Below are 25,325 nucleotides of genomic sequence, written 5' to 3'. Positions count from 1 at the left end.
ATTATAGAAACTGATACTAAAAGGAGTCTGAATTGATCGGGGGTAAATAACCAGGCCAGGACTCCCCTAATTGGGATGCTCGACTGGGCTGTTATAAGGGGAGTAGCACCCTCACCATTCTCACTCCAGCCTCAGTAAGCTGCTAGCTGCACTATGTAACTGCTGAAACAGCAGGGCAGTACTCGACAGTATTAAACGCTGTGTAATCAGAGGCCTGTGTGTGTAAAATCCAGTAATATTTTACTCTACCGTATCAGATCACAGGCTTCCTTTGCATGTGTAAAATACGTCCTTCAGGCTTGGTCCTTAAAGCGTGAACTACACGTCTGGACTGTAGGGGGAGCCCAGGAATAAGCAATGCCTATTCTCAGGTAATCCTGTTCTAACTGATCTACAGCAAGGCCGCAGTCACAACAGATATTGGGAGAGACACAATCCTCATATAATTCAAAATATATAATATATAATATTCAAATATAATTAAAATTGTCAACATTTGTTCAGTCCATTTCTGGAGTGCTGTTCCAAGGCAAACAAGTGTCTGTAATTTATCTGACCTGGTGACCTTACAGTTCCAAGCCTTATCTCCAACCTGTAGATCACCATTAAAAGGCATGACTAAAGTGCAAGTAGAATTACCTTGGTCAAAAAAACAAATGTGTAAAAGTGAACTAATTTAAATCACAAATCCATCAGAATTTGAAGTTACAGTACGTAGTTACTACTCACCTGAAGACAAGAACCAAATGGTAATTTGGGAGTGTTACTAGTTGACTACTGAAGTCTACTACATTTTGTGACTGTTCACACAAATGATAAATTAAATCATTTTGAGTATTTCTGTTGGTCCACTCATTACATAATGCTCACACAATAACGGGCCTCTGCAGTACTCAAATGACGCTGAAGAGTCCTGCTGGGCCTGAAATATCACTGCCCTGCACATTTTTGAATTTCCCCTGCTCCCAAAACAGCTCATATAGCAAATGGCAAACCACTATTAAGACAAATAGTGGCAAACCACTATTATTTGTTCATAAGTCCACCCCCTCCCCCCTTCGTTACTGGTGAAAGGTAAAGGTAAAGGTGCACGTATTTGTCACTGTACAGTGCGCACTGTACAGCGAAATGTGTCCTCCGCATTTAACCCATCTGGTAGTGAACACACACATGTGTTAGGGGCAGTGAGTACACACACACACCCAGAGCGGTGGGCAGCCAACTCCAGCGCCCGGGGAGCAGAGAGAGTAAAGGGCCTTGCTCAAGGACCCAACAGTGTCCATTATCAGTATGTGCTGATGAATTAGCACCTGATGTCTCATGTTGCTCAAGGGGAAATATAAAACTGGATTTGAAGAGTAAACTGTGGAGGCACTCTTTCCTCCAAAATTGAAGTCAGGTGACAATCTGAGACACTTGCACATTAGAATAAAGTTAAAGATGACGTGACTTAGTATAACTTAACAGCATTAAAAGTTCAGGCAAAATATAATTTCCTGGCGTTTATTATCATTTATTCTTTTAACAGAACTGTACAATTTGTACCCAAAGTAGTTCATACAGCCTTTTTTTCTTTTTTCTCTTTTTTTCTTAAAAAGCAACATCAAAGCAGCAAACACTCCAGGAAACCAAATTTACAAGAAAGAAGGGCAAAAAAAAAATCATTAAACCTTTGTACAGAATGAATCTGCTGAAATTTAATATCTGAAATTAAGGTTCTGTACAGCAAATTTACATTAACTCTAGAAGGGATTCTTTACTTTTTTGTAATCATCCTGCATTGGATTCTGTACACTGATGTTTTTCTACATTTGGTTATTTTGTGCATTCAACATTAGTATGCTGCCTGGCCCTATTGTGACACTACATGTCACAACGTATGCTAGAATTACATTCTCATAGCTAATTGTACAAATAAAAGAGCTAACATTTCCTCCAAAATCCAACACATTACGGCTGAGCTGATAGTAACTGTAGGTAAATGGATTTCACTATCAGTGTAGGTTCCTTTAACAAACAAAATCACTTGATCTTGGCAGCCTGGCAAATATCTCCAATTTTCCTATACAGTGGGTTGCCAGGTCTTTGCATATCCCTTCAAGGCAACTGCCACATTTGAAAGAAAATTTAAAAAATGATCACATTTCAAGGTACTTAGTAGTAGCAGTGCTCTATAGAATCTTCAAAAGGCCATGAAACTTCAATGACGCATGTTGTCGCCCCATTCCCCTTCTTTTTCTTTACACTTCACTTGGTCACAAACTCCACACTTGGTGCTGCCAAAATACAAACTCTGAACCATCTAAATCCTCAATATTCACAACCTGAGGAGTCGGGTCTTTTTTTTTTTCTCCTTTGCTTGTCTGCCTGCCTGCTCGCCCTCTGTCCAGCTCCTGCAGGAGGGAAAGCAAAGATTGGCCACCAGTGCTGTCAGTCAGGGAGCCAGTGCAGGCTGTCAGTAGGAGATGACACTGGAAGAGGCAGGGCTTGAGGCCAAGTTGCCAGAGGAACTGGAGCGCCTCATGTGGGGCAGTAGATAGGAGTCGCTTCCCAATTGATGCACGTCAAATCTATCCTCCTTCCTGTAGGCAAGGCACCGCCGAATAAACGCCTGCCAAACACAAATGCCATAACTTGTTAGCAGGGGTGGCTTGCTGCTTTGATTTCCAAAAAACAAAAGTATGAATGCCTCCAAATACCCAGAATCTGCAGTATCCCTTTTTAATGTGGGCACAGACCAGCTGTTATTTCGTAATATGGATTATCATAAAGCTTTTATTTATTTTTAATATAAGAGTCGAATCACTTCTTTAAAATATTTGAATCATTGTTAAAAAGATTCAAATCACTAGATTACTTTCAATCACTTTTTCAAAAATTTACTGTTCAAGATCAGGATAGCTTAGACTTAAGAAGATGAGGGGAGAGAAGACAGATTTACCACCAACAAAATCAATTGAGTTTTACACATAACATTTAAAACGTTATCTGAAAAAAAAGGGTGATTTAACACCAATTCACAGCCACTGACATTTTTGACACATTAAAAACAATGAATCCCTACTTATAAGTAATAAATTACATGTTATGTGGTTCTGTAAGCTGAATTTAAAAGCATCTTACTTTTAGTTTCTCTACAAAAAAAAGCAAAAAAACAAAAACAAACAAAAAACCCTAATAAGATTATTATTATTATTATTATTATTATTCAGCCAGCCATTTGTAACACTAGAGGGCATCCCTGTTCAAATACTGGAAAAGAGAATGCCAAAAACATACAATTAAGAAGTCTTTAAATGTACATCTATTACAAAAATAAACACAAACAAATGTAAGAACAAATAATAAAGAAAAGTCACACTGACCTTGGCCTCATTGCTTGCTACAGGTTTGACAGGAAACTGCACCTCAGTGGCTTTGAGAATAGTGTTCTCCTGAAGGATATCCTGCTGTGATTGGTTATGGCCAAATGGCTGAAAAGGAGAAAATCATTCGTTTAGGCTTGTACATATCAGCAAAATATAAAGAAATTAAATAACAGAAAAGCATTCATCCAGATTTGTATATTGTAATGTACATGATCCCTACCTTCCTTCCATAGAGGCACTGGAAAAAGATGACTCCCACAGACCAGACATCTACCTTGTTGGAGATTTTTGGAGGTTCCTTACCCACAACAAAACACTCAGGAGGTAGGTACCTTAAGGACAAAACCACAAGATGGTCTGAGTAGCTGTGCTTGCAAACAGAGTTTATGCACAGATGTGAGTAAGTGAAGACAGACGAGTGTGCATCTACCAGTAAGTGCCAGCTCCTTGTGATGTCAAGTCCATCCCATCTACTCCGTAGTTGTCGTCATCCATGATTTTAGACAAACCAAAATCGGTGATCTTTATTTCTCCGCAGGCTGTTCCATCCACTAGCAATATATTCCCTTAAGACAAAAGATACAGACACAGTAAACAAACACTTATCTAAATTGGACTCGGTATGTATGTTTTTAACAAGATAGGGTGTGGCTGCTTTGTGCATGCCCAATACCTGGTTTAAGATCGTAGTGTATTATAGGTGGTTTGATCTCATTTAGGTATCTTAGTGCATTAACAATCTGCATTACAATTGAACGAGCTTCTTTCTCGGACATCAGCTTGTGCTGTTTCAAGTAAAAATCCAAATCATTGCCTTCACAGTATTCCAGAACTGTACAAAATCTACAGAGAAATGACAAACAAAATCAGTATAATGAATTAAACAATGTGACCATGAACAAATTCATGCAGAATGAAGCCCGTCTTTGCTTAGGTTTGGCACTCTTCAGATTGGAAAGACTCCAGAACGCAAAACCTAAGCAAAGGTTTTCATCTATAAATAAATCTTAGTCATATGGATGGGGCTCTTGACCCAGTTTCTCAAAAGCATCACAGAGTTAAAGAAACACTTCAGCCAAAATATCCTAATGCAACCACCAAGAACAGAGGAAGTCAAAGGGTTTGTGAGCATTATGTAAATAAAACAACTTCCATTCACTGTTAGCTTATGATTAACTAATGACAGAGTCTCCAAAATCTTATGAGTGATACTGTATTGCAGGAGTTTTGGAAAATGCCTCCTAGTACACAGTCTAAGGAGCATGATGATATTTGCATATGGAGCACAGTAAAGATTTTAAAATCTAGGGAAAAAAAAAAAAAAAAAAAAAGATCTCACTCACGTGTCTGTGTCCAGTGAGAAATAGTCATAAAGTTTCACTATTCGTGGATGATCCAGCTGCTTGTGTATTCTGTACTCTCTACAGGCATGTCTGCATATGGGGGAAGAGAGAAATAGAGATAAGGAAGGGGGGGGGGGGGGGGGTGAAGGAGGTTACCATGGGCAACAGAGGTGAGCCCCAGGCTGGCGGGCAAGCAGGCAGACAGCCTCAGGTGAAACGGACTGGATTTCCAGACATTTACAGCACAGAACAGAATACCAATCAGACTGGAAATACCTTATTACACATATCAATGCCTTAACCCACAAAACACAGCGTTTCAAAAACCTGAGCCATCTCAACTGCCTATTCCACTTGCCTCTGGCCATCATACAGACCGTTTTTCAACCAAGCCAGTCTACATTTTTTATTCCAACATCCCACCTGAGTCAAACAAACAAAACACTGAACACCAATCATCTCCCAGGGAGGAAAACAATGATATAGCCCTTTTTTTCCATTTAAACGTACTTGTGATAGTTCTCCTTCTTCTCCTCTCTCCAGTTTTTGTTGAGCTGATGGATTTTCACAGCAGCATACCGCTGTTCAATAAGGTCAAAAGCCTAAAATAAATAAATAAATAAATAAAATAAAGGCACCACAAAATATTTCAAATGAAACTTTCTTTAATATTGCAAATGTCAAGCTCACACATTAACTCAAACTCAGCATGCTGGTTCAGGCATGAGCATACCTTGTAAACTTCACTGAAGCCTCCTCTTCCAAGCAGATGTAACAGCAGGTAGCGTTCATTTAGAGTTGGGTGGTCTTTGAACCTAAGAAAGGAACACAAATAGAAGATTGAGAGACATCGGTTCTTCACTAACAATGCTAAATGAACAGGTTACAGAGGCAGTCGTGGTCAATCAACAGTTATGAAGTGACCGGAAAAACTGAGCCATAGTAAAAAAACACTTTACATTCTTGATAGTGTATCCACATAATGTAACTTCTGATGCGAAGGTACTGTTGGTCTGTAAATCTGGAGTTTCGTCAGCTGCCATGTAAAGTTCAAACTGTTTAAAACACAGAGCAGCAGTTCTACGCCTGCAAAGGTCACCGTTTTTCTTTTTTCAAACCATCCTCAGAAGTGTTGCGTGTGTCTTTAGTTGAAGTGCTTATTCTATACAGAACAAAAAGTGCAGTGACAGGCAGTACCCTGAAAGGCATAAATAATGACGCAGCTATGAAAGGCGGCTCTATGTCACCATGGAGACGGTACTCACTGAGAGCTGTCCTCGTTGTTTATTCTCTTCAGCTCACGAATGTGAAGGTTCCGCACTCTCTCCAAACGTTCCAACTCTGCCTGGATCTCAGCCTCCTCCTACAGCATGACCACAAACACCATCAATCATTCAGCAACATACAGAGCACACTCAGCACTGACCACAAGGAAAAACATCACAGAAATACACTCCTCTATTCAGCTAAGCAGTCGGACATGAAGTTTTAATAGCGAATCAGTCACAGGTAGAGGTCTTGGGTTCTGAAGACCCTTTCATAAAACAACAGACCTTCTTGAGATGGCCAAGGCGTAGCTTGAAGATTTCCTCCTGCTCGTGATACTCAGCTAAAGTTAATCTGCATATACAAAAGATACAAGGAAATTTATTTAAGTTTCAAGACCCCAAAGGATTACAGCAAATGCTTCTTCTGTAACAGAAAACAATATTCTGCATGATCACAAATAATGACAAATAAACAAACAAAAATCCTGTATTGCAGCAGAAACACATGGGTCTACACTAGCAAATGTGAATACTCACAGCTGAGGTAGGCTGGGTTTGAGGAAGGGGTCGTTCTCAGCCCCGTTGACTGCCTTGGTCTTGCGCTGCTTTGGCTCAGAATTAGCATTAGGGGTTTGGGAGTTACTGGCTGAAGGGGGTTTCCTCTTGGCTAACAGTTTCCTTTGTCTCTCTATGTCCTCCCTCTGCTGGTTTATAGACTCCTGCTGCCTGCCAGACACACAGGCAAGTAACATATGGATCAACCACACAAACCATTAAAACTGGAAGTGCTCAGTCAACCTACCAGAACAAGATGAAAATACAAATCTACTCATTTTTGAAAGGTACTAATGTGCAAGGAAAGGACTAGGGTTGTGTATCGGCAAGATCATGGGGTTCACAACACAATGGCTGCGATTCAATAGATCAATAGACTGTGATCTACTGAAATACTGTAATCAAAACAAAACAAATCAACCAAAAAAAACAGTCCTAATATAAAACACCCTGCATCCAAATCAGAGTAAAAGATTACTTTTTATGAAATCAGAATCTAAAGAAAACATTACTATGTAGCTGTCAGGGTTTAAACACCACACACAATGTTCTTACACTCCTAATAAGTGTGAAAATGAAAATGTATGCAGAATTATTGATCGCTTGCTTTAAAGCATATATTCTTTAAAAAAAATTATAGTATATATAATAATAATAATAATAATATAAATTACTTACTTGATAAGGTTCTGAAAGGCATAACCATCTGTCCACTGCTCAGTAAAGGATGCCCCATGTCTTACAGTGGCGAACTGTCCTAAACGCAGCCGGTCCTGCATGCTTTTCTCCCGGCATGCCTGCTTCTCCTGGGTGCTCTGATATCAGAAATACACAGTAGGATAGGCAACAGTTTTTAGAACAGACAATACAAAGACCTTCAAAAGAAGGGAGTGTCATGTGATTTGCCTTTATGCCAGGAGTTTAATACATGCAAACCATATTTAAAAAGGCTGAGGATGGACAGGGTAGACAAGTTGACACTTTTGTAGGAAAACATATTTTCTCACCTTTTCAATAAGAAGTTTCTTGCTCATGGTGATGCACTTGTTTAAGCGCTCCTTGTACTTTTCAAGTAGTTTCTGTTGTTCATCTATTTGTCTCCTGAGATCACAGTTTGCCTTTTGTGAGAGCAAAAATAAATAAAGACTTTACTCAGTCAGAAGGGTGTGAGTGTGTGTGTGTATATATATATTTTATTTATTTATTATTATCATTATTTTTTTTTAAATCAAAAAGCACAGGCAGCTTCTCACAGTCCTCTACTCACCCGTAACAAGTCATCTATTCTCCCTTCCTTCTTCTCTAGGTCCAGGTTTTTATTGCTCTCTAGAGCAGCCAGCTTCAACACCGTCAGATCAGTCTAGGAGTAGGAGAAACCATTGAGGAATACAAACCAGAAAATGAATGTTGTAAATTGACATGTGAAGAACACTGTAGAGTTGTCTGACCTGGATGCTTTTTACTGCTAACAGTTTAGGGTGCATCACATGGTCCCCAAACGATAGACTGGTGGGTGATGAACTGTTTTGCCTGACCTGCAGAGGACCACAGCAGAATAAATCATTAAAAGAAGTTGCAGAGACTGTAAGAGTGGGAAAAAAACTTGAAGAGGACAGTGTATTTCTGTATTAGATGTATAAAACGTACACTAGATGCAGGTGCAGAGTGGGAATGTGAGTTCTGGGGAGAACGAATGACTGGTGGTAAGCCTCGAACAGGACTGGACCCATTACCACCCTGTATCTAGAGCAAGAGGGAGAGGGAGAGGGGGACAAGGGGAGAGAGAATGGGAGAGGAAGAGGATGAACTTGGTTATTTTTAACATCAACACATTCAAAGAGACCCTTTTCCTAACGGCATTTGTCTGCAGTACACACATTCCTTCATTACATTTTCAGGAGGAATTGGGGAGGATAAAAAAAATTAAAAAAATAAATCAGCAGACAAACTGGCTCATTTTTATTCAGTTCCAGTTTGATGAGTGACTGACACATTCACCTCATTTTCATATGATATTCACACATCATATTCACTACCAAATCAGCCAGTGATGAATTCAAGACTTACATCAAAATAGTCACTAATTTTGGTTCCCCGAACGATAGATTTCCCTAAGGAAAAAAAAGAAGGAAAAAAGTGGTGAGCTGAGCAGGGACGCTATAAATATGTAAAAGAACATTCATGCTCTGGAACAGAAAGAAAGAAACCAGGAAAAAAAAGTAAGCGAGAGAAGGAAAAAGATTTACCTTGGCTACTCTCTGACTGAATCTCAGCTTTCCTCTTTCTTCCTCTGGATGATTCAGAGTGCTTCTTTTCAGGGGTCTACAGGACAGATCAGATTACAAAAGGACTTCACACACATTTATTCACCTAGTACTTTCATGAGACAGATGGGAGCATTCCTCTAAGAAGCAGCACTGAGAGCTTAATTTAACTGATCTGGAAAGAACTTTGCAAACCCAGAGACAGTGTTCACAAAAATGTATCCGTTCAACAGAAACCTGCCTGACTAACAGCTTCACTTGACTTGCTCTTAATAATAATAAAAAAATATATATATATATGATCTCTCACTATAAAGCTGCCGTGCAAGCCTCTAAAAAGCAAATGATACACGTGACAAAGAAGCCAATTTTCCATTACAAAGATACAAAAGATTTCCCACTTGATGGGAGTCAGCAAAATCACCTATAGATGACCAAAGAAAAGGTCAAAACGATCAATTAAACATAATTATCATTGTTGATTAATAAATATCTGCACGCTGCAAGTATGTAAATAAAGAAATGATGCACTGTGTGATGCATCCATACCGCTAAACATTACACTGTTTTACCACCACCATGAATCAACATTGTAAAACCCTGCTGCAAACAGGGGAAGGAGAAGGATGCAGCAATCCTCCCCAGCAGAGACAAAGAGTGGCTAGCTGCCAGTACATCTTTGCATTCTGATCACCAAGGAGTTCACTTGCTGCCTTAGCCTGAAAAATATTCGCAGCTACCTCCCCACAAAGCACATCTCATCCACATGAGGCAACAGATACCATTTGGAATGTATGAATTCACAGTACAGAGCTGCATCTGTCCGAATATGTAAATGATGATTAAACACTTATCTATTTATGGCTATGAAACAGGCTACTGCCATGAATTTTCAGACAGGGAGAAGGTAAAGAAGACTAGTTAAGAGACCTCAGTCAGTGTTTGACTACACACTCCTGCTTATTACACATCCATTTGCCCATGAGTCACATTAGGCCACTCCTAACAGCACAGCATGTGATTGGAAGTTCCTACTCTAGCTAAAATTGGTAGACACAGTCCCTGCACTACAGGCACGAGAAAGAGAGAGAGAGAGAGAGAGAGCGAGACAAAGCAAGATGGAGAGAAAAGACCTAATAAAAGAAAGAAGGAGTGACTTACTGAATATGCAGGGGAACTGCCTCTTTTCACATCAGAGCTCTGTTAAGAGACAGGGAGGAAAAAAAGGGGCCAAGCAGGAGAGAGAGGGAAGGGAGGAGGGGATGAGAGAAAGAGAAAGAAGACGTTAAAGAAAAACGGGTTCAGTGTAACAGACTACATGACCAAAGCCACCGTTTATAATTAGCCTTTAGTGACAGTGACTGAATGTCAAAGCGGTCTTAATGAGTGAGCTGGGCTGGTTATGGATGCACCACACACTCCTTGCTGGCATTTTTGGGTCACACATGGGCACCAGAGCCATGAAAGGGGAAAAAAAAAGGGGGGGGATCCTTTATTGTAATCTAGAGCTTGATTACTGCCCAGTCACTTCTAATGAAAAGCAAAGCTAATGAAACAACATGAATATAAATAAAAAAACCATATGCACATGCACAAACATTATAGATAATAAAAAATAGAATAAATATTGGGGTGGAGAATCTAGGCACCCAACAAGTCAATTCAATAATGATCATAGAGCTGTGATGTGATTATAAAATAATTAACAATGCATGTGTTTTTTCCCCTTACCATGTGACTACTTGGTCATTTTATAGCAGAGTATTTCCATCCATTAGGCATTTTTATGCAAAGATTCCAAAAATCTTTAATTAATAACAAATGGAACCAATGTACAAGTCAACAGGAAGGTTCTGCAGTGGGGCTGTGGTGGAAAAAAAACAAAACAAAAAACAGCAATACATCTGACCCTCCTTAATAGCCTCAACACAGTGGACAACCAGAGTGCTTGTTGTGGACTGAGCACAGAGTGTGGGCAAAGCATATTACATGAATTTACCCAGTTCAGCAGCAACTACCTAAAAAACTAAACCAGTCTTAAAGATCTGCCGTTCTGCTGCTACATTCCTTAACAGCTCAGCCATATCCGCACCCGCGTCTTTCCTAGGATCTTTGACAAAAAAAAAAAAAAAAAAAAAAAAGTTCAGAGTTTGCAATTGCCTTTATCCTTTCAGAGTTGGGCTGAAGCTTCAACATTGGCTCTGGTTTTAGTGAAGAGGGTGCCCTAATGGGCTTTTGCTCTCATCAAGCTTTTGTGTCAGTTATATACACGCCAGACTGTCCAGATCTGCACTTCAGAGTACCGTCTTTTGCATCCAGTGAACAATGTTATAAATTAACATTTAGAAAATTGCATCCAAGTATCTAATTACCCACCATTACTAATGAATAACATTTGTCACCCCCCCCCCCTTTTTTCCATCTACACACTACAGATCGAAGATGACTGGAAAGTTGTTTTTACATTAACTTTGATTGAGACTCGGCTTTCACTTTTCCTGTAAATTTGCAACTATAAATATATATTTTTTAAAACTTACACCCTCTCTAACTGTTCACTCACATCATATGTTGTGCTGCTACCACCCATTTCATACATCTTTAACCATGTCCTCCTGAAGGAATGTGCTAAAACAAGATTACATGTCTGACTGCTCATCACTGAGGTATAAAATTGAATAGCAGGAATACATGTGGGCCAGTAAAGTGTAGGTGGGAAAAAGGGGGAGCTTGCTGCAGCACTCAAACAGGGCTGGCTCTTACATAACCTTAATTTTGTCTTCAAAACAAAAATGTAAATCTAGAAACTGGGAACATCCTCTAACTGCATTCTATAGGCACCTTACATAGCCAATAGCAACAGCAATGCTGCTGTGGGAAGGACAGTATATGTAAAAGTGCAGTTTCTCCATAGCAATATTCAGAATGAGTGTTTTCGAAGCACAGTTTTCTGCAGTACTGTCTATTAGGTATACAACAACATAGATCCAGAGCTAAAGAGACTTTTCACAGCCATCTGGTGCTGTAGATGGTCTTTAGGGTGCATTATCTACAGACTCCTGTTTAGAGGAAAAGACTGTGACTGGAGAGCTCTAACAGATTTCAGTTGGGGGTTGCTGGGCAGCTCCGACTGCTGCTTACTCTGCCATGTTTGATGTAATCTGTAATATTTATAGTGTTGTGTGCTCGCTGCAGCGTTTGTGCTGTTGCATTTGTGTACTAGCTGCAGTATTTGTGTGTCTTCTGCGTTTCATCAGAGGCATTTCCAGTGTGATATGCTGCGCACTAGAAGTGGTGCAGTGTGGGGTTCCTCTGCATTAGGTGCAGTATTAGCACCCTGGGTTGCTGTGTTTCTGTGGGAGTGTTGTGACAGGTGTGTGTTGTGATTGAGAGTGTAACTACTGCATCATTAGAGAGCGTGCTGACGTATGGGGCATCTGTGCGCCTGGTATCTGCGCACAATCAGCAGCTCAAGCCAGCACAGGAGACAAGAGGGCTTTATACACTCCTTAGTCCTGCTTGCTGCCTTTCTCAGGTTCCTTTCCTTCACATTTCACAACCAAGGCACATACCTTTCTCACACTCTTTCCCTCGCCTGTATTACCAATCACCATTTTGCTCATCTGTCTCTCTCTCTCTTGCCCATCTCTTGACCAATCGGTTTCTCTCCAGCTCGTTCCCTTGCTCTCTGTGATATATGGAACAAGCAGGTGCTCTATGCAGGGGGCAGGAGGGGGAGGGTTGCAGATAACACTCTTAATGTCTTGTGTGTCTGTGTGTGAGCACGAGCGTATGTTGAGGTGGTGCTTAGCAATGATTAGGTTTTAGTCAGGTAAACACAGAAGCGAGCTCACTAATTAGCCATGACCCAAGCCACACACGCAAGTGCAGTAACAGTATACAAATCTGGGTTAAACATCCAAAAGCTGTGTAGGGAGATAGAGATTGAGATAGAGATAGACATGCTGTGTGTGTGTGTGTATATTATATATTTATTATACACACACACACACACACACATGCATTACATATATGTCACAATCACAAAATCCTGGGAGAGATTCAATCTCTTTACATATACTTAGATTAGTTTTTTTGTGTCAGTTCTTTGCAGAAATTAGGTTTTGCTCCAACAGCAATGATTCGTTTAGATCAGAAATAAAAAACAGAACATACCTCGGACTCCTTATCGCTGGAGGATCCTAGGCTGCCAAAGCTGTGATTCGAACATTCATTGTTTGTTAAGCCCTGAAATACAAAGAATGAGAAAAAAAAAAAAAAAAAGATTTGCACATACCACCACAACCCATTAGACAGGGCGAGACAGACAGAGAGGGGGCTGACACCTTGCGACAATACAGCCCGTACTGATTATGAATTGATGAGATCCCTACAGAACAGCACGAGGCAGGTGGCTAGAGCCAACTGAGGAAGAACAGCAATGTCACAAAAAAAAGGAATCTTTCTGTGGGTCCATTCAGCATTCAGTTTCACGGTCATTCTGAGACTATTCGACGGTTTTCTGCTTGAAATGTACATGAAATTCTTAGAATGCCAGGACCCTACTCTAAAGCACATGGGCTTCCTCTCATCAGTGCAGCTCTTTCAGAAATAATCCTCTAAGAAACTGTACAGGTGACAGCAGTGTAGGTGGAGCTGCTGCCATTTCGCTTTCACTCATTCAGCTTGTATCAGGCCAGACAGAGACACAGAGACAGAATTGTGGGTTTTCTACACACTTGCTTTGTGAATTCTCAAAATGTGCATTAAAAAACTGACTAGAAAAATAGAAAAGAAGATTCAGAAAAATGTTTTTTTTTTTTTACTTTTATATAGCGCAAGTGTGTCTATCCACCTTTTTGTAAAAAAGTAAATAGAAAACCAGAATGGAAATGCAGAAATGTTTTTAATGCATTAAAAGGTGATTATGCTAATATTTATGGATAAAGAATAAATGAGTGAAACAGAGCTTAAAATGTGCCAAATATGTGAACGGAAACCCTTTCTATATAACCCTTTATAGCTCATCCCAATCTCTCACATAAGGGTGGAAGGGACAAAGACGTGCAAGAGAGGGAAAAAAAAAAAGGAGACAGCGAGAGAGAAAGCACAGAGAGAGTGATTAGATTATAGGTCACTATGCGACTCACTTTGGTTCCTCCACTGGTGCTACCAGTACTGCCCCCTGTGCTGCCACCGACTCCACCCATGAAGCGTGCCTCCAGGAGCTCCTGTCGGCGCGGGTCCAGACTATGCAGCTCCTCCATAGCACCTGAGAGAAACCACACACACTTAATTTAAGCACCAAACAAATCTAAGCAATTATTCAATCACCAAATTCTTACAACTTCATGTTTCCATGGTTTAAACATTACAGAAGAAACCGTGGAACGTTGGTTCATAGCATCAAGTGACTTCAAGCCATCAGGTGTGTGGTCATGGGAGACAGACACGTTTCTGTACATGGAAAAGTCTCCTCTTTGTCTGGAGGCCAAATGGATGTACATACTACTAATTTTACTACACCTGGTGAACGCTTAGGCAGGTAAACTTATCTGAGGCACACAGGTACTCACACAGGTATGTTAAAATTAAGCGCTTTATTGTATCAGCACAAACGCAGAGTGAAATAGTACAAGATTTCCTGTTTACCAATCCCCTAGGTTACTTACAATCCCCCACCCCCAACAGATATAGACACGCACCTCAACAGGGCTAGGAGCCTAGGGATTTCGTGATGGCACAATGCCCATAACAACTGATGAGCTAGCCCCAAGAGAGCACACCCTTCATTACTCAAGTAGACATGTAACACTGCTACAGCTCAGCACAGCTGACCTCTAACAGGACTTCTCTTCACCACCGAAACATACATAGAGGCATATTAAAACACTTTAATATTACCTGATATAGTGATGTTGAAAGAATTCTTATATAGGGAAAACAGCAGCACTGACGTTGCTTCAGTTTTGCACCTCAGCCTTGGAGCTAATCTTTTATTGCAATGAAATTGTGTTACATGTCTAGGCAAGACAAAGCTTGGTTAATCTAAAGAGCCTAGAGCAGGCCTGGGATCACAGAACCAACTGCGAATGCAGGAGAGTCTAAAAATATGCATTGTGGATACAGACTTCTACCATCGTGTGAGGAAGACTGGTCTTCCCACAATGAAACAGCTCAGCAAATTGAAACACAAGCACATTAGAAATGACATGTGAACAGATATAACACTACGCCCACTTTCTCTCCTTCTCCCTCGTTTTGTAGGATTCTTTCTCCCTTTTAAAACATCCACATATCCCTCACTCCTACTCCATCTACCTCTTGGTCTCGCTCCCTCTCTCTGAAGCCCCAGGCTCAAATAGCCCCTCAGGCATAGAGGTCTGGATGTAGCTGTGAGGATCCTCCAGGCAACACAGAGCTGGCAATCACCTCAGGGCCTGCCCTGCTGCCATCATCCTTCTCTAATGAGCCGCCATCATAGCTCTACAGCACCCACAATTGCAGGAGGTCAGTGTAAGATTACATCGAGCCAGTGCCACTGGAACACACAGATATATGCTGCACCAGCCAAATTTGAAGGCTATTTTTATACATAATTACATATCTTGTATGCTTTAGCCAATTTGCATTTCTTTATACGGGGAACAGTATGTGTAAATGTGGAGCACTGTAGTGCTTGTTGCATTACGAGGCTAATAAAACAAGGCTAATTGTACCTTCTAAACCCACATAAGTGCATTGAGGACAAACAGGAATGAAGTGGGCTTTATGCAATACAAAATAAGACAAATGAATTACACTAAAACGTGGTTACGTGGTCACTAGAATTAATATTTGAGGGTAAATCCTCATTTACAGGCAGTTCAAAAAAAAACATTAGGTCTCGTTTTAATTCGCGTCCCATTTTAATTCCTGTTTAATGCATAAAATGTATTTAAAAAAAAGTTTCTTTTTATACATTTTAACAGCCATTGGTGCAATTTACAGTTTGTTCTAGTGCTGTATAACCCCCCTGGTAAAGCCTGTAGTGTGTAAACATTCGCCTGTTCAGTGTGCTTCCACACACATACCCTACAACTGTCCAGCAGCAGACAGGGCATCCTTGTCTGATCAATCATTCACTCCCTACAGCAAGTAACTGGTCAAAATTTTCCCACTAAGCCAATTCAAAAGAAGCAGACAGGTCTTCTCGCACCATGCATTGTCAGACGCCATTAGTTTGAACTTGCTGTTGCTAACATCTTACAGTGTATCCTCCGTTTGACAGCGTCAAACTATGAAGATTTGGCACAAATACATGTGGCATTAGATCCCTACACTCTTAAAAACAAAGGGGCTACAAATGAGTGAGTGATGCCATAAGAGAACCACTGTAAAGGTTCTTTATCAATTTAATGGCCACATCTCTGTTACAAAAATGGTATCTTTTGTAGCACCTTTATTTGTTAAGAGTGTACGAACCCTAGCAAGGCTGAAACACAGCTGTTAACTAGGCTGGTTAACCCTGCTCAGAGGTCATGCCTACAAAAAGCCATCTATGGCACAGTGTACACAGGGGTGCAGTATGATGCAGATTGTAAGGGCCTCTGACAGACAGGGGCCCTAAAAACTATTAATTTTATATTTTGGCAGAATTGTTAGAGCTGTGGGGCCAAATGTAATGTTATCATGGGGCCCAAAACCCCTGGTAGTGCCTTCGACATTTTATCAGACACAAGCTATTACTGTTTGCTCCTGCAGTGTCTTCAAAAGTGGAATCTCTAAAGATTTTATTTTTTAACTTTCTCTCTAATGACACATGCTAATGCTAAAGTGAAGCTGTTAATAACATGTTTATGCCACGTTATGCAAACATGCTCTACCACCAGCTCTACATCTTGAACAAGATTGTGGGCTCACTGAAGCAAAGAAGATTTACTAGTTAGGTTTTGAAATGTGGTATAGAGGGACAAGTTTCGATATCCAGTCCTAGCTGGAAGTCATCTCTCGTACTTTCTATCTTCCATCACCAAAGTGCTTCAAACCAGCTGTTGGCCATGCGCTGGCAATAAAACAAAGAAAACACAACACAAAGATCCCTCCAATGTTTTTGGTCATGCTACATGACATCCATCATGGTCCTGATCTGTGGTCAGCACCTTTACTTCTTCAGAAAATGAACCCACCTCCAAAGGGGGTAAAAAAACAACCAAAAAAAAAAAAAAAAAAAAAAAAAAAAACACACACACACCCCGTTTTCTTCTGCCCTCATCTCAACCAGGCAACCAAAGAACAAAACAGCGCCGTCTCCAAGACTATCCCCACTAGAGCTGCTCTCCGCTAGGACTCGCACCCGTTGACTCCCTCAGCTCCCTCCCAGATACCACCAGAAGCATCAAAAACAAACGGCTCTTACTACTTAAGAGAAAATCCTAATTACAGAGGTGAAAGCTTAACATCTGAAGGGCTTAATAAGGAATGATCAACTGTTTGAAAATGGAATGAAGGCTCCACAGATGGAGGCGCACTGATGTAAAAGCTTGCAACGTCTGTGCACAGCAGTGAAGCTCATGAAGGTCTCCTAAAGCAATTCACACAAAGCTCACGAGGGGCTTGGAAACATCCTGCAACATCCCATTTACTCTTTTCCTTGCTGCATCACAGTCTTTAGAGCGGTTTGCGATATTTCCATCTAGCACACAACTGAACAGGTCTTTTTAACTTAAATGTAATTAAATCTTCAGCATCAACACACTTTTACTGCAAACATGAAGGTTTACGCCATAAATGTGCCAAATGGTCAGTATTCAGCGTTAGCGTTTATACATTTACGTTAACGAATTAAATCTACTACACAAATCCAAAAAGTGTGTTTCTACTGCAGTCCTGAAGTATCAGTACTACTCTCAAAGGTACTCCCTCTCAAAACACACAGTAATGAGTGGAGATTTGGTTCCGAGATTGCCCTGATTTTAATCCAGAGAGATCCCCAACACAGAAATGATTGAGAGGAAGAAAAGTGCCCTGTGAAAGCAGCAGAGCAAGAGAGTGGTGACAGAGAAGAGAGTATAATTACAAACACTGCTCTTTCCTCATGTATTACTTAGCTCACACAAGAGGCTGGCAGCTAGCTTCATTAAGCCCTCTTTAGTCTTTAACTTCGTTTGACTCTACAGTAGATTATTCCCATAAAGCATTTAAGCTCTGTACATTCAGCTGCTTAATGCGCAGTCGTGTCTCACAGAAGGAACAGCAGCGCTATTACCACTCATTTACACACACAGCTGAGGAAAGAGCAGCAGAAAAACACCACAGCATGAAACACAGTCTCTGCCTTGGAACGGAAGAGCAGGTGAGGAGAAAGGGCAGAGAATGCAAAAGAGAGAGAGTGTGAGAGAGAGAGAATACCCCTGAGATACAAAGGATCAGGTAGTACAGAAGGGACTAGGACAGCCAAGATGGATGCCAGCATGGCTCATTTGTGGAGAGAGGGGTGAAATAGATGCGCAGCTCCTGTGCCAATCCTAGAGTAGACTACATTCTTATAACAAAAAAAAAAAAAGGCCCACTGCTCTCGCTGAAACTACAGCCTGTAATTGAACTGATTCACTGTATAAAGATAAAGGAAAATATAGTAGGTTACTGTTTGGAGAGTAATCCCTCCAGAGCCATTTAAAAAGAATGTCTAATAGGCAATATGAAAATGAAAAAACACTGTTAAATATGCCGGTGAAACACATTTTCAACAGTTGACTGCATATCTACTCGGCTCCTGTGTTTCTAAAGCAGAAACAAAAAACAGATTAGAGCCCCAGGTAGATGATAGTTCAGGCCAGATCGGGGGGTGGGGTGGGGGTGGTGGTGGATGGGGTAAACGCAAGAAATGTCACGCAACACACATGATGTATTCCGGTAAATAACAGTCTGCCAAATAATGATGCAAGGCTTCACTTTTGAAAAACACATCCGATATCCACTTGACATACTTTCCTGTGTTGACTACAAATATCTAAATCATTTTCAATTATGTAACAGGTACACAGAGCTCAAAGTCCCAAAGCAACATCACCCTGCATGAAAACGATCTGAATACAATATCCACGGATTAATATTATAGCTGAGAATAACATTAATACGCATATACAGTCTCTAAGCATTCAATACCTAAACTGTAGTCAAAAGAAGTTTAACAACTGTACTCAAATCAGCCCTGTTTAATTCTTCAGACTGCCTCGGTCATAGGAAATAACTAAGTAAGAAAACAGTACTAACTTTATTTAAAAATTAAAAAGTAACTAAAACATTCAATGAATTCAATGTTTATAAAATTAGGTATGTATGGTGTATACGCTCCGAACTGTAACGGTACAGACGTTACTAGGGAAGTACCTAGAGATGAACGATCAGCATTTTTGTTTTCCTTAATACGATATCGATCAAGGGCGCTGCTGGATGCCACATTAACCTTTCCAGGCAAACTTGGTAAGGCAGTTAGGCATAGGGCTGCAATATTCATGGCTATGGCTAAATAATTAATAATAATAATAATAATAATAATAATAATAATAAGTAAATATAAATAAGGATATGATGCCAAAAGAGTTGAATTGCAAAGAGTTGCAAACGGAGACCAGCCCAGAGAGTTGCAGTACTCAAGTCTTGAAGTCACTTCATTCCACCATCACATGTCCAGATGATTTCAAGAAAGCTGACACTCACCACTAGCTTGTGGGGAAAATACACTATTTGATTTGACGTTAATAATGAATAAGTATTAATTCTGTGTTACAGAAACCTGTTGAGGCAAAACATAGGTAGCCATTTTGGAATATTAGAAAATTTGTCGGGGAATTTTCCACCCCTTTGCAACCCTAGTTATGCAGGACTTTTTGTAACACCATGTGCACTGTCTCTAAAAAAAAAAGTGCAATTTGCTCGATGGAATCATCTACATCCACAACGCTGTCAAACGCCATTCGCTAGCGGATACTCACTGTCCTGGGTTAAGTGATGCACTCTTGAGAGGGGTATTTGGTTAGTGGTATTAAAAGTCTTTAACCTGCTTCCCCCCATGAGACATGCACATTTTACACATTCTACAATGAGAGTCAGAGTCCAATATGGCTTTAAAAAAAAAAAAAGTACTATATATATATATATATGAGGATTTCACAGTTAAATTAGCCAAACTAACGACATTTCCTACTTGGAGAGAGATCCAAAAATAGGGGGTTTCGCAGTCATGCCTAAATCAAGGTCTGGTGCGGTGCAAATAATGGCAGAGACACTTGTTTCACAACAGATGCAACACAAAAGATATATTATTTTAATAAGCTATTAAAACATTTCTTTAACAATGCACTTTACATTGTTTAAAAATATAAACTGTGTATAAGCTCTGCAGTGTTTAGTTTTTGTATTTTATTAAACATTATGCAAATGTTTGTTTATTTTGTTTGGAATTTCCCCACACATTGTATGAGGCTTCAGTAATTGATCTTTCCCAAAATAATAATAAAAAAAACATTTAAACTACATCTAATAAAGGAAAGAATTTTCTAGTGTTAGACAGCACAGGTTTTAAATCATGTACATCTATCAGGCTTGCAGCTTTTCTTTAGTAATTTACTGGAATGTGGTAAACAGAACACAATATCCTCCGCTCTATAAACCGCTCCTTCATTTCTAAAGCTCATAAAAAAAAATACTCTCCTGCAACATTACTTATCTAGACATCACTAGATTTTCCAATAATGCATTGGTTTTTGTTCAGACATGAGCCACCCTGGTAATTTCCCAGTATTCCCAGGTAATTTCCCCACATTCCCTCTTGAACCACTGCCATTTAACAACTCGTAAAACCAAGGTGTACGTGTCAAAGGGGTGAAAGAGAACCCAGTGGCCTTCCTTTTCTACACCCCAAATACTGAGAGCAATGCCAACCAGTCACAGATGCCGGTCAGTATACAGAGGGTTAGCACCCTCCTGCAAGCGTGTTCAGCTGTTAAACAGTGATGTGTAAGCATAAGCTCAAAAAGATGGGCTTCATGTACCAAGCCTCACTCTTAGAGCTTTTTAGCACAGTGTGTGGTGGGGGATACCTCTGTAGAACAGATAGGTAGAATTGGAAAAATTTAAACAAACTTCTGTCATCAGATCACTTAACCAGCTTACATGCAGTCTGTCACTACCCAACCTGAGACGCCCTCAAGGAGCAAAAGCTTCCAATCAATCCAGGTGTTGCTGGTTTTCAAAGATCAGGGCCTTCACTGTCCACAGTCAGGTCCATTATAAATGGTAGGCCAAGGGTGATCACTATGGAACTGTCTGCATCTCTTGCATTTGATAACATCAGTGTTTTTGTCCTGACAGTCTTGAGAACACTGATGTTATCAAATGCAAGAGATGCAGACAGTTCCATAGTGATCACCCTTGGTCTGCCATTTATAATGGACATGACTGTGGACAGTGAAGGCCCTGAGTTGTGTTCATGGTAGATCACCATGAGATGAAATCCCACAAAACAAACAAATCATGCTGGCCATCTCACGTTTACTAAAGAGTTCTTGAATCCCCCCCCCCCCCCCACAGTACTACAGCAACCTTCAGTGGGCCAACGAACGGACCACAAACAAACAACTGACCAACGGCTAGTAATTACACAGAATGCATTTAATTAAAGCTATTTTCAGGAGGCATATGTCCAAATGTTTGTGGACACACGTTCTAATCAATGCATTTAGCTACTTTACGTTGCACTTATTGCTGAGACAGATGTGCAAATGTGCACACATAAAAACCTACTGGCACCATTCCATAAAGTCAGGCCTGGGTCTGGGCCACTGGAATTGTGTTCTTTGAAATGATTTTTATCCATCCAATACTTTTGAGATGAGTTGTGTATAAAGTGATCATCGAATATCCTGACCTCACTAACACTCTTGTTGCTGAATAAAATCAGATCCTCACAGCAGTGCTTCAAAATCTAGTAGAAAGCCTTCCCTAGATAGTAGACTCACTCACTCCAACAAAAGCTGGATAAACCTTTTATACCCTTGATTTGCTTTTGGGAAAAAAAAAAATAATAATAAATAAATAAATAAATAAAAACAATGAATGAGCAAGTGTCCCAAAATCTGTGTCCATATAGTGTACAAGGGCTCACTTTTTTCCTTCTTCAATAGTAGTTTAAGACGTTAAGGAACTACTGTTCCCTGCAGACATGGCATGTAAACTATGCTGTGTGACAAATAAGCCTGCCTTTACTTTTAAATATAGATATGAAGATCTAATCAAATTAGAAGTCTCAGGGTTCACAAACTTTCTCACAACTGCAGATAGGCAGAACTTTGCGGAGTCTGCAGAGAAGAGCATTGGTACAAATGAAATGTGCAGTCAAACCCAACTCTGATGCCAGCCCACATACATACATATATACATATATATACATACATACAATACATTTCACACACACACACACACACTAGCTGTACATGCTAACAGTAAACAGTTAGTAAAGGACTCGGCCCACAGAGCTCAGTCGCATCTCTGTAGCCAACACTCCGCTATAGCTGACATTCTGCAGCAGCGCCTGGCTGGCAGCAGTCCTTTAAACCAGACTTAGCCCTCATTCTCTATGGAGCAATGAGGAGCCAACATGGACGCCCCAAACACTAAGCCTGAAACAAAATGGCAGTGCAAAGATCAGCAGTGTTATCAGGCCCGAGGACAAACAGCCTGGAGTCTCATCATAAGAGTTAATGGCAGAAATAGCTGAGGAGAAGGTGAATCTGCTTAGAGCAGCTTCACACTGTAATAGTGCAGCAGGGAGGACATCCTTCAAGAGTGATGAATTATTCAATCAGCTTTCAAAACAATTGGTGATTGGGGGAAAGTCATCTGTGGTGGTGGTGGTGGTGGTGGTGGTGGTGGACAGAAATTCTGATATATAAATTCATACACACACACGCACATATATACACACACGCACACCCATCACTAGGTGAACAGTGGAGTACAGGAATAGTAATCCCTCCACCCCCTCTGGTTAGGAGGCATCATTTCCTTGACATTCTGCATAGGTTTTCAGTGCACACACAGGCACCAATTTTAAGCCCCTGCACAGGGAAGCGGTTGAACCCTTAGAATGCAGTGTGGATGTCATTTTAGCTCTCTGTGCACTTCAGCAGAGCAGTGTGTCCACCTGTTTATGACACACACAGACTTTTACATTAAAAATACCCTTTGAGTTATACTGCGGCTTCAGACGCGCAACATAAAATAAATGGCCACTGTGGCGAAACGGGCAAAATGACAGCTTAACATTTCTAAACTTAATGACAATATCGTAATACATAATAATACATAATTACATATAACAACACCACAACTGCATTCAAACGAGGGTACTTCTTTTAGCTCCATCATTTAATGAATGGACAATATACCAATTTACCAGCAGAGCACAGCAGCACTAGAAAAGCTAGAGGTTAACTCCCTGAAGTAGCAATAACACAATTGGCAGATCATTGAATTCCCTGTAGAGTTTAAACCAACACAGCCCTCCTCATAAACCCCTGACCCTTTAGTCCACTATGTTTTGAGAGGTCTGTAAGTTAAAGAGATATTATTAATCATGCATGTGTGTGTGTGTATATTTGTGGTATATAATACCCTAAAAAAGCACTAATTAAGCAAACATGCAATGGTGTTAAGTGCAGTTTTGGGGAGCACAGCACACAGCAACTGAGAGCAAGAATGCCAACATGCCAGTCAGTTTAAATGACTCAAGTTGGAAATCTGTGAATCCCCCCCAATGAACAAGTGCAGAGCACTGCCTCAATGTTCATTAACGCCTCTTACACACCGAAAAAAGTAGATTACCAGCCTCTGTGCCACTGTTTTTCCAAAGCTACACCCATGTCTCCATGACGGTGCTCGGTAGCATGACACTCCATGTGTACCACCGAGCATGCATGGCACAATTTGCTGCCCGCAATAAAAAAGGTGTCATCTGGACTCCGTGCCAAAAAAGGCAACAGACGAGCCGAGGCGGACACCGCTGACAATAACGAGAAAATAACACCACCACCAACACCACCAACACCACCACCACCAACACCACCAACACCAGTAATGACATTAAGTCGATTAGGCGCAACAAAAAGTTGTACGGGATGCACGGGGGAGAAAAGTCTCGACAAAACAACCACAGGTCCTCCATGATGTCAAAAGACCCGACCCTTTTTCTCTCATCAGACATCTTTGCTAGCGAATTCAGGCTGGAGAAACTAACGTTAATCTGACTGTTTCCAAGTGTGAGTCTTGTTCGGAAGCGGTTCAAACTACACGAAAATCATCCGTCTTCAACGAGTGTTCAATTTTCGTCCGAGTGCAAACCCCACGCCAGCTACGGCCGGCCAAAAAAAGCGGTGTTGATCGCCGGAGCTCGTCGGCTGATGGTTTTTACTTGATAGTCCACATCAAGCAGACACCTCTCCAGCAGCCCAACTGTACTACAGTACATCTTGCTAGCGTGCTAACGAGCTAGCCCTGCTAGCGCTGATAGAACGAGCCACCAGACACGGCCTCGGCGTAACTCGCTTCGGGACAGGGTTTTAAGCCGCCGGCAGCACCCACGGCAAAACACCTCAGCGAAAACTAAAGCCCGGACATATAGGAATGAAATAAACGCACATTACCTTCCTTGGCTTTACAGAGAGCCGCGCTGTGTTGCTGAGAAAGCAACCCCGGTGTTGGGGACGTGGAGAGCTGGGACCAAGATGGCGTCCCCTCCAAACTTCCACCACTTCCACTGTTACTTTGGACACTCATCAAGCTACTTTTGGGAACGACAAAGCAAACAAAAAAATATCCAGCGTTAACGGCGACGAGCCCGTTTTCACACTACATCTTTGCAGCAATGACACAAATATTCACGCACGTGTGGTTTTTAGAGGGTTTTTCCTTTTTTGGCAAAATCAACATTTTGGACACAAACCTTCATCGCCCTCTGCACTGCGTCTGACGCCTCGTAGAGAGACTGACCTGAGGCTCCTGAGCGGCACCAGTCTCTCAGCGGTGGAACCGATATGGCGAGGATCAGCAGCAGCTCCTCTCAACAACCAGACTGATGATGAAAAGGCCAAAGGAGGCTCTCCGAAAATCCGTGACGTAACATTGTAAACATCTCTTACATCACACAGCGGTAATGATATCTGTAAAATAAGCCCCCTGACTTCGTATATTCATAGTGTCTCCAGCAACACAACAGTGTAATAATGTACACGAAGATGTAGCACTACAAAATAACATCCAGATGTACTAAATGAGTATTTTCTTTTCATTTTCTCAGCGTTTCACCATATAAAAAGACCATTAAAAAATATTAAGAGATGTAATCCCCCCCCTCCTCCATATTTTAGGGTTCCCATATTAGTCAATTTTACTAAAGCTTTAGGAGTAGTATGATATATTTATATAATCATATAAAATATGATTAAGGAGTTGTCTTGTATTTTTTATGTCTGATGTAAAATTATTAAA

General features: G+C 40.7%; 1 protein-coding gene across 4 annotated transcripts; it reads right to left on the bottom strand.

Annotated features, from left to right (window-relative positions):
• Nucleotides 1–1,489: 1,489 nt before the first annotated feature.
• tlk1a (tousled-like kinase 1a) lies at nucleotides 1,490–24,933 on the bottom strand. Of its 4 annotated transcripts, none has more exons than XM_072685854.1 (23): nucleotides 24,781–24,933; nucleotides 24,482–24,621; nucleotides 13,949–14,070; nucleotides 12,975–13,046; nucleotides 9,960–9,998; nucleotides 8,781–8,856; nucleotides 8,602–8,645; nucleotides 8,182–8,277; nucleotides 7,983–8,069; nucleotides 7,802–7,894; nucleotides 7,542–7,652; nucleotides 7,213–7,349; nucleotides 6,517–6,705; nucleotides 6,265–6,331; nucleotides 5,977–6,074; nucleotides 5,445–5,526; nucleotides 5,222–5,313; nucleotides 4,712–4,801; nucleotides 4,042–4,211; nucleotides 3,799–3,934; nucleotides 3,589–3,700; nucleotides 3,366–3,473; nucleotides 1,490–2,611 (listed from the first exon to the last, which is right to left on the bottom strand). In XM_072685854.1, exons 2-23 carry the CDS (start codon nucleotides 24,612–24,614, stop codon nucleotides 2,456–2,458), a joined length of 2,310 nt encoding a protein of 769 aa, XP_072541955.1. In that variant the 5' UTR covers nucleotides 24,615–24,621; nucleotides 24,781–24,933; the 3' UTR covers nucleotides 1,490–2,455. The 4 variants fall into 4 exon arrangements, with proteins under 4 accessions (XP_072541955.1, XP_072541954.1, XP_072541957.1 ...); XM_072685853.1 differs by having other exon boundaries at nucleotides 24,482–24,618; XM_072685856.1 differs by having other exon boundaries at nucleotides 8,182–8,271; nucleotides 24,482–24,618.
• Nucleotides 24,934–25,325: the final 392 nt, after the last annotated feature.

Source organism: Salminus brasiliensis, chromosome 8, assembly GCF_030463535.1.
Source record: "Salminus brasiliensis chromosome 8, fSalBra1.hap2, whole genome shotgun sequence".
In the NCBI taxonomy this organism is placed as follows: domain Eukaryota; kingdom Metazoa; phylum Chordata; class Actinopteri; order Characiformes; family Bryconidae; genus Salminus; species Salminus brasiliensis.
The sequence above is the reverse complement of the archived record's forward strand: the minus strand, read 5'-3'. Positions and strand labels throughout refer to the sequence as shown.